Genomic DNA, 18,921 nt, shown 5'->3' with positions numbered 1-18,921 from the left:
ACAGGCATTGTCTCAAAATGTAGAGGAGCATGTTATCCTTCAGCTGATTTGAAAACAAGAAAATCCCTCAATGAAAAAGTGTGTGATCACAATGACACGCTGACATTAGTTGGGAAGGGAAAGTGTCAAATTTTGTTTCATGTAAATTTTAGACACTAAGTAGGTGAAAGGTTGACTTACACCATTGTTTTAAGTCTGTTGTTAGGACCTTTTTTGTTGGTGCTTTTTGTTTTTCGTGTCTATAAAGGACCTATGCAGGATTTTCCTGAAAAACAAGGTATAGACTCAAAAAAGATTCCTTGCAATCATCACGTATGACACACTGGAAGTGTGTCCTGCCCTCTGCCTATAACAATTTTACTATGTTCTGGAAGCTTCTGGGCCTCAGCCTGTGGGCTGTGGTACAGTATTTGGTCAACAGTCAATACAAGTTGTGAAGTTGGGACTACTGCTTGTTAGGCAGTTCAATTCATTCACAATCACACAACCCATCAGAAAAACAAAACTTTTGACGTAGTTCGCTTGATCCAAGTAGGGCACAAAATGGCGGGTGCCTAGGTACAACCTTTCTCCTATTACAGCTAAACAGTGCATTAAAATATATTTCTGAAAACATTTTAGGGGAGAAATAGGCTATGCAATAACAGAATCTTGATCCATATTTGATCAGCAGTGCCTAGTTTGACAGTTTGATCAGAGTTTAATAAGCCTGAAATGTTGTGAAACATGTGACACAACTTTCTTAACTCTGGACTGGTGATGCTCTTCTGTCAGTCATTGTATAGAAGAGGCCCATGTTAAATAAACAGTTGTGATTGGCTGGATAGCTGCTTTTACTTTTAGAAGGTATGAGGTATCTTCAACAATGTACCATCACTGGTCTACACAAACTGCATTTCTGCTCTGTTGCAACAATTGCAGCAAATTGCCTTGTCAAACCGTTAAGAAATACTACAAATAATGAAAAATAAGATGTCACTCATTGTTTTCACAGAACTTCTAGAAATGACTGATAAAAAAAAAGAAGGCAAAACAACCACATATTTAACTGAATGACAGTTTAACATATTCCCATTAAATAGATGTCAAGCGTGCAAAACAGGTACATTCACAGGTAGCGGGGCACAGACTTTGACATAAACACAGTCATCATATTATCTCTGTTGCCATGACTACTGCTGTCAGCAGCTCACAGATGGAGGGGTCGGGGTGGGGGGGTGGATGTGTGGAGGTGGAGGGGGCGGCTCGAGTCTTGACTGACAGCTGTGACAGGTATATAATCCTGTTGGTCGTGCTACACACACAAACACACACACACAGACTGAGGCAGGTGTGCCCGACTGAAGGAGGGCCGGGTCGGCCTGTTCGCTCTGCAGCCGCTGACAGCTGACGAGAACTTCTAATGACACACTGTACCAGAGAGCTACAGAGGGGGATGTGGGTTGTGTTATTTCTTTATTCTTATTTCACTCCCTGCCGAGGAGCAAGACAGAAGTCTGATAAATGCATGATGTATGGTCCAATAAACAGTGAGCAGGCCACCGCTCACTGAATCCCGACTGGCTAAGTGACGGAGAATGTGGATAATACTACAGGGACATAAGATATAAGGTCTAACAGTCCCACAGGGTATGTTTAGCTATACTACTTGTTATGGTTCAATCACTGCTAGCTTTATCTTCCTCCTTTCTGCAGGTTAAGAAAAGTGAATCCGATAAAATAATGGCAGTGTGTTTGTCTTGTCCCTTTAAAAACACAATCACTGGAGAGTTGAAATGAAATAAATCCTGGTAGCTTTGCTAATGAATTAGCAATGTTATATCAAATAAATATTTCTACAGATGCCATTTTCTAAATATGTCAAGAAGTCACACAAAGAGAAAACCTTCAAATAAAAAATGATACCAATCTATCAACTGACAGTAGCCTCTGTGCACCACTAAAAAAGACTGTGGCCGGGGTTTTCACTCAAGGGTGGGACTCTTCCCTTTTGTCAACTATAAAAACTCTGTTTTTATTTTTGCTTTCTCTACCAGCTCATATACAGCAGTAGGAACCTTGCTCTCTGGGGGCTGCTGAAAGTCATTCTGGGAAACAGGAAACCACTAACTGAAATAGAGGAAAACGAGACGGTTTGAAGGAGAGCAGGTAACCCAGAAAAGTAAATTACAACGCTCAATCACAAAAAAATAAAATAAAACCCCCACAGATTGATGATACCAAACAGTGTGAGATCATCGAAGGTTGAGTTTTTCATTTAAAAGAAAGGAAGTCTGGAGCACTCAGCTGCATGCCCTCCAAGAACTTCTGGCACGGCTGCAATTCCACAAAACTTAGTTCTCATCCTGAGTGTGAGAGCGTGCCAGAAAATGGGTGAATGCCTGTAGAAAACCAGCAATTTTTCACCGCTTGCAGGAGGAAGCGACCCTATTCTTCCCCTTCCTCTGTGTGACCACTGGGGTTTTCAATAAAGGGCCCTTTTCAGAAAAATGAACTGGGAGAATGTAAACATGGAGGTGATGGATGACATTTTCCGAAGCTTTGTCTTGCAATTAGTTGTGGTTCAAGCGCTCCGAGGCCCTTCAACAACTTTCAGACATTTTTTCTTTGATGACAAAGACTTCCCGCTGTGACGCTTCCGGATTGGTTTTGTTCAGCAGCAGACAGGTAAAAAAGAGTTCCCACAAATTATTTGTGCAGCTCCAATTTTCACCAAGATCAAAGTGCCAAAAAACATGTTTTAATTATAGCCTCTGCTGGGAAAGGGAACACTTTTAATAAGTCACACAGTTGTGACATAAGCTGAAGTTAGGAGAAGTGAGCAAGAGGATTAAGGCTTAAATATTAGTAATACTTCCATGGAACAAATGTTAAAATGAACATACATGACAGTGGCATGCAAACACTGAGGGATGCTCCAGAGAAATGCACAGTATGTGCCTGCAGAAGAGGCACAGGTCAATGTAAACATGTGCCACATTTTATCACAGTCAAGTCTCTCATGATATGCAGTGACGTCACTATTGTGCTGACTGGTTTGCTTCTAGCCATGAGTCATGTGTGATGTATGAAAAGATAATATATTCTCACTGTTATACTGTAAATCAGCAAAACAGCTCACATATTAACATAAAAGAAAATGGAAAAAAAAAGAACATACGATGCAACTGGACATTTTAATCCATTAATATTTTAAACCAGAATAAATGGTGCTACAGGGGTTTAAGTATCTGGCACATTCCTGTGTGTCTATAGAGGATGAAGAAGGGCAGAGTGAGAACAGCCAGTGGCTCTGAGGAGAGAGGTCACACGTGCCATGATGAATTACAGTAGCCAGGGATGTCTTGGCTGCTTGTTCATTAATGAGTCCTCTTAGGGGAGTACGCTGCGACAACACAAAAGGACACATCAACGCTGCATCAATTCTCATTTGCTCTCTACAGTGTGTCTTAAGTGTTTTGGATCTAATTGTGTGCTCTCATAATCGAGTACAACTTGCCTAATCTTTAAATAACAAAAGCTTGCATATTTCATGCTTGCACTCACAACACTTTGGATTGGAAAACCACTGATAAATATTACAGGCACTATCAAAGACTCCAGTCACTCCAAAACATAGAATGCAATGTAATATTGCACTGCATATCTCTCACCATGTAAATGTTTGAATTTCTAAGTTATCTATATATAGTTTTAGAATATGGCTGCCAAACCCGATGCTTTAATCTTAATAAATGTGAAATAAATCAATGCAAAATAATTCAGTTCTGCAGGCACATCATCCACCCACCAACCTGACCGTGATAAATATTGTGGAAACAACAGGTTGACTCATGGTCCCACAAACAACTGCCTGGCTAAAACTATACTACACTCTGCATATAAATAAATGAAACTAGAGAGCGGAGGGAATCACTCAATACAACTGGTTCCAACTCAGTCTAACTGAGGTGGCTTGTTTTACTGCAATAGGTTTTAGATCTGAGTCCCAGTATGTCTAATACACGAGTGGATCTGAATGGATCTGAGTGTACACAGTACCAGCTCTAATCAGCTGTTTCATCATAATCTACATGGGAGAAAACATTTTAGGAAATCACCACTGGGGTGGGAAATTAGTACCAGCCAAATGCTGGTCAAATATGACAGTGGCTGATTTTGGACACCAAATAAGGATTTACTATTGAGTGACTGGTGAATTTGAACATTTATTCGTCAGAGGCTGGTAGATTTTCACATTTTAAAAAGTTAATTTCAGACTGAAAGACTGACCCTTGGAGAACTCGTTCTGTTGGTTCACACAGAACCATGGTTGAGAAACAAAGGCGTTTCTTCTATGAGACATTTTAGGACCCTGTTAGAAAAGCTCTACCAAATTTCAGGTACTGTATGTCTTCTAATATTTAATGGTAAATCATGTCAAGGGCACCACTAAAATCTAATAGGACAAGGACTTAAACCTTACTGAGAGCAGTTTCAGTAGCAGTTCCTCCTTCTAGCTCTGTTTTTGGTCTCCACCAACACCTGAGCTGAATGTTCCACCATCATCACCAGCTAATTGATAACTGTGTCTGTATGCTGTTTGGTGCTGAGCAGGTAATGCACAGTTGGGTTTTAGAACTTTTTCAGACTTAAAATGACACTATAATACCATTGAGAGCAAATCAAAACAGTTAAGCTGAAACTCACTGAGGGAGAACTGCAGAGTGAACAAATATTGTCATTTGATACCTTGCTATTAAAGACAAAAATGTAACAGCCACTTCAAAATACTCTTTAGGTTATCTCAAATGTCCAGGTTTGAAAGTCTTACACCTTCTTGCTCACACAGTCACTGCTGTGCTTCAAATCAAAATACACTGAATGAATTGCTATATTAAAAAAGTAATTTTTGAAATGTATGAAATTCCAAACTCAGAATTTATCTTCATATTTAACAGTGTTGATTTTCCAAGGAATATTGCACCACAGAAATACAGTAGAGAAAAGGCAAAAAGAAAAAAAAAAAAGATTGCTTAGAAAAAGATTATTTGTAAATCTAATTTCACTCCTGGTTGTCGAAAAAGTGTTTTTACTGCGCACCAAAAGATAATCTGGTCAAAGTATTTTCTATTTCTAACCTGCAGCATCTGAACTCTTTATAATGTGACACTACTCACTGTTTCAGCCTGACCTTTTGATTTAGGTCTATACTGTATACATGTGATTATGATTTCATATTGCCAATGCCTGAACCCAAAAATGATTAAATATTTCATTTATTCTCACTCAGACATAAATCACAACCAATCTGACACTGACTAACTTCCACACAGAGATCACATGGGGTAAGACTGGATGAGAAACAGCCTCTCTCACAATCTGTCACATGCTAGCACTGAGCTAAAACTGGAGGTGTGACCACTAAAGAATTCTCATCCCTGACTGTAGCTGCTAAAACACGTAAAAAGCTGCCTGGTTATCAACGTTGTGTTAAAGGGAAATGCCAACTTTCTCTCCAAGGATTGCGAGTGTGGCCTTGCTGGGATTTATTGTGTGTGTGTGTGTGTGTGTGTGTGTGTGTGTGTGTGTGTGTGTGCGTGCGTGCGTGCGTGCGTGTGTGCGTGCGTGTGTGTGCGCACACTGGGGTTGTGTTTGCCAGAGACCTAGTATGTGAAGTGAAACCCATGAGTGTGGGCCCACGCTATACACCCACATCACAATGGGTAGTGAGAATAAAAGGCTAATGGATGAACAGATGAATAGACATTTGAATCAATGGATGGATGAAGAGTTGGATGACATTCAAGATTGTAGTTTTCGTTATACAACCATTTAAAAGCAGCAGAAATAACCTTATTGGTCAAGCTTCAGAGGGCACAGTCGCAAAACCACAATCTTCTGGAATGCAGGTTAAATAAAACTTAAATACTGTGTATTTCAACCACAATTTTCATTTTCCTGTTGGCGGAGAACCGACCGAGAAGTGCTCAGGCCACTACAAGTCTAGTTTTAAATGGGATGCTATTTTTGTTCATAAAACATCTTATGACTGTTCAATGTCATCCTGACCTGAATAGTCTAGTGAGAAAGGGAAATGTTACCTGTCTTTGTTGGGAAGGCAGGAGGGTCGGCAGAGCTTTGACAGTCACTAGAAGCACATTTATAAGCCATTACATTACATCTATTTAGCTTTGAAGAGCGTCTGTGTGGTTGTATGTGGTGTCATTTTTGGCCGCAGCAGTCAGCTGTTGTCAGAAAACAACTCCAAAGACCCGCTGTGGTCTACCTGCTCAGCACATTTTATACTTACAGTACTAATTGTACAACATAGTAGCACAATATTTTGCCTGGCAATATTGGATCAATACAGAGACCCCAAGTATCCATCTTTTACCATATATATTATTAATAATGAAAATGCAAATTAAACTTTTTGTGAGATCAGTAGAGAGCATGGTCAGCAGGACTGGTAAAGAACCCAAGCATTTTCCTTTTTCTCTTTATAATTTCCTTATTAAGTAAATATATATATAATCTATAGTATAGTATAGTACTGTAGTATCTATAGTTTTTGACTGCTGGTGTGACAAAATAAGGAACCTCAGAGTTTGATAACCTCTTATACTTTTTATTTATAATTATCAGTAAACCTTAAATTTGGCTCTGATGACAGAAGCTTCATGCTGATTTATTGAATTTGAGTCATCTGTCATCAGAGCCCCGCTCAACAATCGGAGGAGAAATCTTTTCCGCGATCTTGGTTGGTGCCGATGTCTGGCTCAGATTATTTGGCAATGTGCAGGGTTTACAGATCCACAACGGGCCACCATGATAATATTCAAATATGTTTGATATTTAGGAGTTAAAATCTGGATGATTACATCCGTACTCAGGTGGGAATACTAGAATGAGACTGCGATAGCCACTGAGACATGAAGGAGATGGAAGCAGCTGACTGTGCTGCCAAACAATGGTAAACTTTCCATCCCTTGTGGCTGACATGAGCTAGCATACTACTGCTGGCATACATGTGAGATGATGCATCGTCTGGTAAATAATCTTGATAATATCCTGTATTGTGTGATGCAGTAGTGTTTGCACATTTGAGATTAGACAGAAGATTCTCCTAAGTGTCCAATGCAACCAGATTTCAAACTGGTTAAGATTTTAAACCTCCTGTAGTCTGAAGAGCCATTAGTGTTACTGTGCACAAAGCAAGTTAAATTTGTTTGCTGAGTTGGATGGGTTTCAGTCAGACTTTATTTTTTATCCTTGATTATATTACTGATCTTCTCTGTGGGTACATAAAGGTTTGGGTGGGCAGCGACCACCAAAACAGAGACAAATGTCCTACACACCATGCCTGTCTGCGGTAGGCACGAGGAGTTAGTGAGCCTGATATTCAAACACGGTCAGCCGTGCCCTGCCTGGGGCCATCTGCTGCCCTCCCTCTAATCCAGGGGCTTGTCACTGGTGATTAGCCAGCCACTCTGTCACTCTCTCTCCCCCTCTACCATTATATATTTCTAGTTTATTATGTTGATACTTGTGTGAAGGCATGGCAGGGTGTGCTCCCTCAGCTTAAACTCCTTTGTATGGATTTTTGATGCCTACAAATCCTCTATGCTTCCTCTTACTATCTCTGTCTCTCTCACATCCTCCTTCATTATATTTCAGGCTATTATGCTGATGTTGGAGCTTAAATAAAGAGTGCTCTCTCACACTTTTTTTCTTTTCTATGCATATTCAAGTCCACAAATTAACCACCTTTCCAATTTCCGTTGGCATGTGCACCTTTAATATGGCTAAGTATTTCTTGGTACAAAAAGACTTGAAATGCAGCTAAATTTCAGCAGCAGATTTGAGAATAAAGCATGTCCTATTTAACAGCATGAATGCAAATGAGGTCAATATTATCTGTCAAGTATATAATTGACGGATTTACTACCAACTTGACTTTTAATGTGTGTTTGAAATATTTCTCTCTTAGACTGTGTAAGTAATAAGTACAGGCTGTTACACTGTGATATCATAGTCACTGTACCTGTGTTTACATAAATCAGTATTTTGTTTTCTGTCTGTGTGCTGGCTGTACTAGCAGCATGGTCAGACTGTCGGTTGGTGCACCATTTGGTCCAGGCTGAGGCTACATAGCTTGACTTTTGGATGGCGTGCCATGAAATTCTGTAAACATAATCAGGGATTTCAGATAATGTATCATAATGACTTTTGTGATTCCCTGAATTTCCCACCAATTTTTGCATGCTTATTGATTGGTTAGCTGATAAAACATAATACATTTGAAACATCTGCATGCTAGCATTGTCATTGTGATCACATTTAGCTCAAAACACAGCTGATCACTCTGATAGATAGCTACATTTCATTTCACATTACATAATATGTAGATAAAAGTACTTTCTAGCGGTGTCATGTCTCTCTAAGTCTGCGATTCCTTATGGCTTTTGATTTTAGAGTTGCGACTCAATTCAGTTCTTTGATATTAACTTTTTTTTGTGTGTTGACGGCTATACAATCAATAGACATCAAGTCTTGATTCATAAAGATCAACAGATCATTTTTTTATGCCCTGACAAATGACATTTACTATTTCAAATTTTTCTTTACAAAAAGATGTCTATGGTATGGGTAAAGATTTTGCATATACCACATACCAAACAATATCCAATGTGTTTTTCTTCATCAGTCAAGTTTTATTTCCACAGCGAAATATCTGACAGCTTTGTATAGAATATGAAACACACACTGTACATAATAAAATATCAAATAACATGCAGAGTGTGCTTATAAAAATAATCCCTCCTATATTTCAGACCTTTACTTAATAGAAGATTGAACTCCGTGTGATTGATCAAATTCTTAACAACCGATTAAGTGATCATCGATACGTTGATCCTTACTTTATCAAGTGTGATATAATGGCCATTTAGCTATGCTGTGTCTCTTTTAAATGTTGTTTTGTTCTTTGGTTACATGCCATATGCCACAAGCTTACTTCAATCAATTCTCTATTTAATATTGAAATTGTGACAACCCTTGTACTTTCCATTCAACAGACTACACTGTAGAAAAAAAAAAAATGAAATAGTCTTTGGTTGGTACTTTATGGTTAATGGTCACTTGATTGACGTTTCAGCCATGATTTCAATTGTGATTTACAACTGGAGAGGGTGGAGCATTGTGTGCTGGCCAGTGTGTTTCAAAAGTTGACAGCTGACAGGTCAAACTCAGTGGACCTGTGCTGTGCTACACAGTTGCCTCTGGTGGATGCTCTGGTTGTTTGCCTCTTGTTATCTAAGCATAGTGAACTCTGTCAGTGGGAGACAGAGACACTGTGGGTAATTCTGTACAGTAGGCAGGAGTCGTAGACTCTAACTGTTGTTCTTTAATCACTTCTGCACTGTTTTTATTGTGCAGTCAAAGTAAACTAAAACCAAAGCACAACATGCAGACGTCGGAAGACGCTGGGGTCAACATTTTTCCACAGACCAACACCATCAAATCAGGGATTGGCAAACACTGTCACAAACAATTACCTAAAGCCACTGTCCTGTCAGTGCTGGTTAGGGTACTCTGAGGAATTACTGCACCATTTTTACTCAACGTAACAAGAACACATGGTCCAAAAACAAGCAGAAAATCATTCAGAAATGGGGTCAAAACTGCAGCATTACAATGTGACTTTCAGTAACAAAAGCATTGTGATTATATAAGACTCAAAGCAGCAGCAGTAGCTCAATATTCTAATGTAATGTTCTGTTATTCAGTAAGATTTAATAGCCTTGATTCCTTAACCATGCAGTAGATTATAGTGACTGTGTTTACAGATCATCGCATGATCTAATGAAGCATTAATCTTTCCATAGTATCCAGTTCTTTATCAGCTTACCAACTAGACAGCAAAGCAACAACACCCAAACTACAGTGAGACAAGACACTCTCATGTTCACAATACTGGAAAATATGCTCATGACTACCCGACAGTTGAGCAAAAACAATTGATGGCCAGCGGGAGCGATGAAGGATTAATGACACGGCAGCTGGATGGACGGGAGGATATTTACTCCTGAGCCTCCTCCATCTCCACGGCTTTATTAGAGTAGCATCGGAGGAGGCAGCACAGCCACTAAATGTCACTGCTTTTCTTCAATGACACGCCGCCGCCATTCCTCTCAGTCCACTGAAGCCGCCTTGTTGCTTCTCGTGGGAATAAAGGGCCTGTTTTGAATGCCACTCCCTGACCACGAAAGTGCTTGGTTTCCCCAATATGGCCACAAGATTTGTTTGTGTTTCAACTTGTGGCTGAACACAGATTAGAGCTCTGGTTTGTGAAGAGACACCATAGGGACACGACCGCTGTGCAAAAGAAAAACACAATTCTTTTCTTTATTTTGGAGAAGACTCTGGAGAGAAATAGTAGGTAAAACAGGGAAATTAAGGAGCAAATGTTTTCCAGATCAAGTTGTGAGACATGAATACAAAATTCCAGGAGGGGACACCTAGAAAATTGGCAACCACTCTCAAAGAGCCCTTAGGTAAGGCACCTAACCTTTACCTTTAAGCCAAATGAAGTAGATTAGAGGACATTGTAGGTTTTGACCAAATGTGTCCAGGTATAAGTATGACTAAATATGAATTGTGTTCTGGGATGTGAATAAATAACTGGTTACAGATGAGAATCGACTGCAAACTGTCAAATCCATCAAAACTGTATGCCTCTGAGCTTATCACTTCCTTTCATTGATGCCGGCATAATTTTTCTGTCAGTTGTGCTAGGGTTGTCACGATACTAGAATTTAATAATAGAACTTTGATCCAGTACTAACCTAGTGTAAAAAAGGACACTTGATACCTCTTTTGATACCATGACAATAAGGCAGAAAAAGTCGTAATCACACAAAAAATGACAACTTTTAAAAAGATGTCAACCTGCACACAGTGCTGGTATGGAAAGTCTCTGAACACTGTCTGGTTTTGCTATGCTGCAGGTCCAAGTGCATTGCAAAACAATGAGGCAAACCCATGTGTCTACGCTGCTAAAAGCTTTCAACAACAAGAAATTGTGGTGCAGAAGAAGAAATGGTCCAAAACATGGCTTCAGATCATAAGGAAAGATTAAAATAGGGCTATTAGTAATGTCTGTAAAATTATTATTTATAGTTGGTGAGTAAATATCAGAATCATGCTGAAACATAGTTCTATACAACATGAATTTCATTCTAGGAATGCCATGTGACACTCTAGCATGCAAGCTTCCCAGCTGAGCAGGACGTCTATTAGAGAAAGTAAATATTCAGTTATAATAACATTAGTGCCATGCAGGCAGGCTTCACACATTTTTTTCTTTGACTAAATGAAAACAACTGCTGTACAAATGTTTTCTCATTTCATCCAGTGTAGATGATGACATATAGACTGTTGCTACAGCTAGCTCTCAGGCAGCTCAGCAACTGATAAGAGAATTGATAAAGATTGGACCGATAGTCAGAAAGATAAATGCATTGGTATCGATAAAATCTTATCAATTCCTGTCTCTAATTGTGATGCTGATAAAACTGAATGCACACAAACACACACAAAAAGGGTAGGTCAGACTTTTCTCTCATATATTAATCCTTTTAGAGCAGCACGTGCTACTTTGATATACCAGGTCAAGGCTGATAATCAGAGAAAAAAACATCCCTACACACATAAATCTATCACTGATCTGCTTACTCACGCCATGACCATCCGCAAAGTAGTAGCTGAATGACGTAGTGCCCCATCTAAAATATGTCACGAGCTATTTGAATATGGTGGAATTAAGGTGGTCGGAATCCTCTTATGTCACTCTAAATAAAGTTTTTTGGATGAAGTGTAATCTCTAATCCTGCCATGCCTCCTATATCAGTAATAGCCAGGTCTTATTGTAAGCTCTGCCATTTAGATTAAACAAACTCTGGCATCTCTTTGGCGTCTTTCTCCATTGGATGGATTGATGAAAACGCAGCAGTCGGCAGTGGCGAGTGGTCGGGTAATATGTCCAAAGCCACAAACCAGATCAATCTGGGTCAAATGTGACGTATTTTGCTGCAAATGCTTTTAAAATCAAGTGCAATGTCATGGTATGCTATTGGCTAGCTCTCTATCATTTCTGCCAGGGTGACACTGAACCGTGGACCACTGAAGTGTTCTTTTCCACCGAGACAAAAAGTAACTTTGAAAAATAGCTTCCTTCCTCTTTTAGACAGAAAGATGCTGAGGCCACATGGCTTGTGCTGGTGTTGCCTTTCCAGAGAAAGACTCCACAGGCTGCTGAGTGCTCATTTTCTGGTGGTTGTAGGGCCAGACACATACACGCACGCACACACACACACACACACACACACACACACACACACACACACACACACACACACACACACACACACACGTAGAAACGACAGACACAATTAGCCTCCATTTCCAATCCAACTGAACTAAAAATGAAAACAAAAACACGGGCATACTGAATTAAAATAAAACCCATTGGCATAATGTGTAATGAAAAATAAAAATCCCAAGAAAATTGTCTTAATTTATATGCATGGCCTAAATTTGTTGCCTGTTGCTATGGAATTTAAACAGTGGCTGGCCAATTACCTTCCAGATTGTAGCATGCCCTCAGGTGCTATGCTAATTAGGGTCACAGAAGGTCACATCGTAATGCACTTACTAAAATGAGGCAGGAATCTCCAAGGGATATTCTCACTTGGGATGATGCCAGTCACATTCCTGCTGTTATCAAAGCCACAGCTACTCAGTCAAACGTGTGTTTTATTTCTGGCTCAATTCAAGACAAGTATAAGACATAATGCAGGTACACAGGTATTAGCACACAGCTATTTAAGGAAAAGGATTTTCAGAGCGTTCAGAGGCAGCAGATTCTAATTTAAACCTGAGGCAATGAGTTAGGCTGATGCTCAGGTCAGCTGAGGACATGAATCAATCAAATATGCAGAAAAAAGAATCAGTGTATAGAATAAGAAATTGCGAAAGAGAACATTCAGCCAAAGTCATTCCACATAGAATTATATGACGAGACAAAACTAACCAAAGTTCTCCTGTTCTTTAAAAAATGGAGCAAGAGAAGCAACTTTATGCTTGAACACTCTGCAGCACCTGCAAGAGATCAATATTACTATCTCAAGGCTTTACTTTTGAACTCAGCTTGTCTTGTTCGGTTACTACCATCAGTTTGGCTGAAGGCATTTTGCCATATTAATGACCTTGGCTTGCTGTATTGAACTTGTGAACCCGTCACACCCGCTCTCCCTCAATTTCCTGGATGGCCTCTTCAGTGGGTCCGCCATAATAGCAGGTGATTGTGGAAGAGCCACTAACAACCCTCAGCGAGGGTGACATCCTTCACTGCCAGTGCCTCTCTGAAGGGAGGAATGTATTCAGCTAACAATGGCCTGTCAGCGCCAGTCGCCCTGTACCCGCGCATTGAAAGGTGACATCAGCAGGACGTGGTGACACACATGGCATCGCGTTCAGAGCGCTGAAAGCTGCAGCGGTCCTCATTGTAAAATATGGTGTAGGACTAAAACTCTATTGTTTCTGCAAAGTGACAGGTCATTAGGGATCCAGAGATGACGAATGTACAAAGGTACAGACACAAACACACTCACACAGACACATACTGTACTCTGGATTGACATGGTGTGATGAAATGAATTGAAATGATCTCATTAACTCATCACATAAAAGTAAAGAACTAAACTACTGAGTACTGAGTTTTAATTCTAAAAATCTCACTCACTTGTACAGTCAGTCAACAATTAATTAAAGTTTGTGATTCATAACCATCCAGGAAGCAGTTGAACAAAGACTGAAATGCTGCTGCTTTCTGTACTGCATGTGCAGGGTTCGACATTAGCCATGGGCCTATGGCCTAAGCCTTTTAGTTCAAACTTCTACGAAAACAGTGAACAGTACTCACTGCCAGCTAGCTACTCATATATCAGGGCTACTGATGTATGGGTTCACTAAACATACTCAAACTGCCAATGGCATCCTTACAGAGGAACTAAACATCAAAGGTCGACTATGAAAAAATATGGCAATGAAAACATAGGAGTGAATGGAAGCAGGAGTTCAATCCGAAAGGACTTGGCTTGGGGACTAGAGGGTAGCTGCTTCAAGTACAGCTTGGACCAAAAAGTATGGAGTGGACTGGTAGCTGGAGAAGTGCCAGTTCCCCTCCTGGGCTCTGTCGAGGTGCCCTTGAGCAAAACATCGAACCCCCAACTGCTCAGGGCACCTGGTTCTGGGCAGCATCCGTCACTCTACCATCTCTCACACAAAAATACATGTGCATGTGTGTATACAAGCCTATGTGTTTATAAAATAATTTACATTATAGTGAAAAAAGAAAATTGAATTTCTTCCAATAAAGGACGTTCATCTTCTTCATCTTAAGGGGTGAGACTATGACACATGTAAGGATGTGATGTACTGTGGTATGTGCCACCAGTTTTCTCAAAGAGCTGAGAAATGTAATTCTGTTTTAACTGGAAAAAAATGGCTTCAGGAAACATCACATTAGAATTCAAGGAAAAAGTGGAAAGCATGAGTGTCATGACCTTTTCTGTGTTGTTTTTGCATAAGTTTACATTTGGGTCACCAAAAATGTATTTTGGCCACCAAATTTACGGACTTTGTAGCCCATGGAGCTGGTGCTTATTGATATTAGCATCTCTCTTATTTAACAGGTGCCCAATCAGAACCATCGATATAGAATGATTTAATCTGTCTGAAAAGTAGTGGAGGCTTAAAGGTTACAAACTGAGCTTGTGACCGGAGGGGCACCGGTCCGGAACATTCTCACAAGCTGATCTGTAGTACTACTGCTATGGCTATGAGACCATCTGACCCGTTTCAGAATTTGCACTGTATTTGTATCAAAGAAATGATTTGAGACTTGAGAAAGAAAAAGTATCAAAATGTTACCTGCAAATGTCGGGGCTCAAACGTATTGATTTATCCATTTAACACAAATTTTAGCAGGACTTGGTTGTTCCTGAACAGACACAGCATGCACTCAGAAGAAAACACAAACACATGCATGGTAATTAAGTAAGTAAGTTGGAGCAATTAGTTGGATGAAGACGTGCACAAGCTCATGACTCAGGTGACTTAACAGGCCTACGGTACAGAGACACGTGCTGAGAAGTGTGATTCGACCTGATGAGGCGAGACGGTGGGTGAAATGGGATTGTCTTGATCAGGGGCCAGAGGCGACTCCTGCGTAATCTGAATGATAGATAATCTGGATACCAGAAAAGATTACAGGTCCGTATGCAGGGAGGCTGGGAGTTGATAGTGATCAGATCAAACCGCACTGATAAATGATTTGGCACCTGATGATGCAATCATACGAAAAAGACAATAATAATAATGTTGATTTTCTTTCATTTCTCTTTCTTTCCTGCATAATCATCAACCTGCACAAGCAACGCTTACAGTCAGGCAAACAGAGTATGCCAAGACATCAGGATGTTACAGTATGTATTTGCTTGAATACACCATCACCTGCTCCACCACCTGTAATTGCTTTGTCCTCAGGCAGACATGTGAGGGCTTGACAGCTCAAACCTTGTCGCTCCAACAACAGAGTCTAATGAAGCACGCACACAGCACCAGAACGGGAAAGATGCACCTGCTGTGCGTGTGTGTGTGTGTGTGTGTGTAACTGAGTGTGTGCCTCTGCATGTGTGACTCTTAGCAGTTCTCTATTACAGATGATTTTCATCTTGGCATGGAGACTTATGCCTCCGCACTACCAGTGACAGATAAAGTATGTGTGGAATTTCAGCATATTCTACTGTTGCACTGATTGGGAAAAGCTGTGCTTAAAACAGAAATAAAAAATACAGTATGAGTGCCAGACAGGGAAACAGAGCGATAAAGATGCAGAGAAAGAAGTGAATAGGGAGTGCACAGTTGAGAGGAAGCGACAAGAAGAAAAATGGTGTGAAAATAGCGTCTGAGGGGGAGACAAACTCCTTGCAATCTCTCAAAGGTCCTGGAAAAACGGTGGCAAGTCGTTATCACCATCATCATCACCACCAGCACCGTCCTCATGGTGGCTATAATCACCCCCGTTTTTTTTTCCCAGTTATCCTCACTGCCACCTTCAGAAATATCACTTGCAGTGTCTGGCGGAGCCTGTTGTCTCTATCTGCCTCATTTGAATAGAATTCTCAGAGCATAAAAACAGCACTGAACCGTCTCACCTTCCAAAACAGATACATCATATTTTCACAGAAGGCAATAAAAGCAATGCAGGCCCAATTCCCCACAGTTTCGAAGACAGGGGCTGTATTTCAGCTAGACTCATCAATATGCAAAACATCAGAGCATTGCTTGCCACAAGAATATTCCCTCCACTGCACACTCTGCAAATGTGCACAAACATCATCACATTTTGTGTTTTTTTTTTTTTAAACAAGCTTCGATTGGCAAGAAAAAGTATGCAAATCTTGTGCAAACATAATCACATTTTGATGAAAAGCACTGGGATTCAAAGCCCTAAATTGCCCTATGTGATTTTAATACTCTGCAGGCAATTGTCAAACCAAAGAGGCACAGAAAAAAAGATTACTCCAGGGCTGAAATCAATGCGCTACCTTTTATTTGGGAAGAAGTGAACAAACTCGAAGCACTGGATTACATTTCAAAGCACTGAGCCTAGAGCTTTTCCCGTTGAGGAGCATGTATAGTGTGGGAGAAAGGTGCTGTAGCGTGGGAGAGAGGCGTAATCATGATGACCTACAGTAGGGTAGATGTAGGTTAAGTTAGTCCCTCTCTCTGCCTGCAGTGCTCACTCTGCCTTTCTCTTTCTCAAGTCTCTTCCCGGGGCTGTCTTTCCTGGGTTGTTAAATCCCTGCTCCTTTAATCTCCTTACTCAGCTACATCCTCTTTAAAGATGCAGAACCACAGGAGAGACGTGGGATACGTCAACTGGGGACTGGTGCTGGGAAAGGCGGGGCAAGACAAGTGGAGTGGGGGGGTGTCTGAGTTAGAAGGTTAGAAAGAGAAGTTGTACTGGTATTGAGAAAATATATTTTTGGGTAAAAATGTGATTGTGTGGGAGAAGAGCACGTCTTAACCTCCTGAGCTTCTCTGGTTAAGTGGGGATTAAATCAAGTGAGGAGAGATGGTCATTTAATTCATGTCTTAAAATACTTTCCAAATGTTTTTTAAAAGACTGCAGAGTGTAATTTTCTCAGTGTCCATTAGAAATCATCATGGTAATAATCACAGCTCACTGCAACATCTGTACCATAAAACCTTAAATTAGAGCTCAGCATCCATGTTTGGTAGTGGGCTTTCCACGCATGTTAACAGTGATATTATAATCCAATGGATCCCACTGTGACACTCAACTGACTCCATATGATTCCTTCTCTGATAAACAGCTTGACACAGCTACAATCGGTGCAGAACATGTGCAAAGATAAGAAACATTGTCACCGCCCATCAAGCCACAACATCTACTGCATGTATGAATTTCTAGCACACAGACACACGAGCCTCTCATTCAACGCTAATGTTGTATCAATACCATCAAAAACCATTCCACTCCGCTTCCCTCAACAAGCACTATTGTGCGGCAATGCCTATCAATCATCCCCATGCTGTAACACACAGCAGCAACATTTCAATAATGGTGCATCACCTGAGACTCAGGGAGATGAAAGTAATCCATTCAAAAATGGATCACGGGTTGTCCTGCGTGCCACATGCTATTCACTGTGAGGAGACAGCTCTACTGTAGATTTCTGGGTCATCTTTCAAGTGTATGTATCTTTGAAGTTTGGCAGCATGAAGTCGTATACCTCAAATAACACATTTATGAGACAACCAAAGTGTGTCATGTGGAGCTATTGTAGACCTGTGCAAGTTAATTAAGCACGAGGATATGTCTCTTCCTCTACTAGATCCAAGAACCTTTTATTTTAATGAGAGGGAACACTGTCGGATGCATTTTAAATGTTCCCTAAAATCTAAAACTTATCACACCATTCGGTACACATTTTCCACAAATAATGAGCTGAAAACACACACACACATGATGCTTAGATCTGCCTGTGTGAGTGTGGGAGGTCACATACCATAGCAGCACCAACCGCACACACTAATTCACCACCTACCATCATAAACACTCCATATGTAAAACAAGGGATCAAATATAACATCTAATTAGTGGTTTAGCAGTACCTATTTCCCAGAAGTAGACAGACTTCCCATCATCTGTCTGTGCACGAGCCTTCCACAAACCACAGAACAGCAGCAGCAATGTCACCAAAAGGTACCAGCTCCCCTCTGTCCTTATTCGGAGGGTTCCTGCTGCACCCCTCCACCCAAGCCCCATGGTCCGCCACAGGGTAAAAGTAAATCCACTCAGCTCAGAAGGTCAATGAAGGCAGCGTAGAAAAATAAAAAATAAAAAACACTCGTCCAAAAGGCAACAAGAAGTGAAGTGTGCTTCAGTTTGAGAGTGAGGGTGTAAGTAAAGTGAATGTGAGTGCAAGAGAGGGGGAAAAACAATAAGGTGTGTGTGTGTTGTGTGTTATCAGTCCTGCAGGAGTTGAGGTCCGGTACTTGGTCTTGTGAAGGACAGAGAGTAGTTTTCTCCTTTTTGCTCCCAACTTGGCAGGATGGTCCCAGAGGGCGGCTGTCAGTGACGGGGACAGAGCTGCAGATGGACGGTACGGTCCTCCTCCTCCATCCTATCCGCTTCCACTGGTGCCGTCGCTGCCTCTGTCCTCTGGCTGTGGAGCAGTGACAGTGGGCGAGTGTCTGCAGTGTTGTTCGCTTCCCTCCCTCTCGCTTGCTCTTGCTCACTCTCTCTCTCTCTCTCTCTCTCTCAGTATCCTATTTGCTCACTCA

At 40.8% G+C, this 18,921-nt stretch overlaps 1 protein-coding gene across 1 annotated transcript in view; it reads right to left on the bottom strand.

Annotated features, from left to right (window-relative positions):
- The window catches only part of thsd7ab (thrombospondin, type I, domain containing 7Ab), a 188,270-nt gene extending 169,683 nt beyond the window's left edge, over window positions 1-18,587 (bottom strand). Inside the window, exon 1 of the mRNA XM_084727599.1 lies at window positions 18,250-18,587. Within this exon, the coding sequence (XP_084583725.1) occupies window positions 18,250-18,403 (154 nt within the window). The 5' untranslated portion in view covers window positions 18,404-18,587. The remainder of the gene's footprint in view (window positions 1-18,249) is intronic.
- Window positions 18,588-18,921: the final 334 nt, after the last annotated feature.

The sequence above is a fragment of the Lutjanus erythropterus genome, chromosome 9 (assembly GCF_056507025.1).
Source record: "Lutjanus erythropterus isolate fLutEry1 chromosome 9, fLutEry1.hap2, whole genome shotgun sequence".
Classification (NCBI taxonomy): Eukaryota; Metazoa; Chordata; class Actinopteri; order Lutjaniformes; family Lutjanidae; genus Lutjanus; species Lutjanus erythropterus.
Note: the sequence above shows the minus strand (reverse complement) of the source record. Positions and strands in the feature narration are given on the sequence as shown.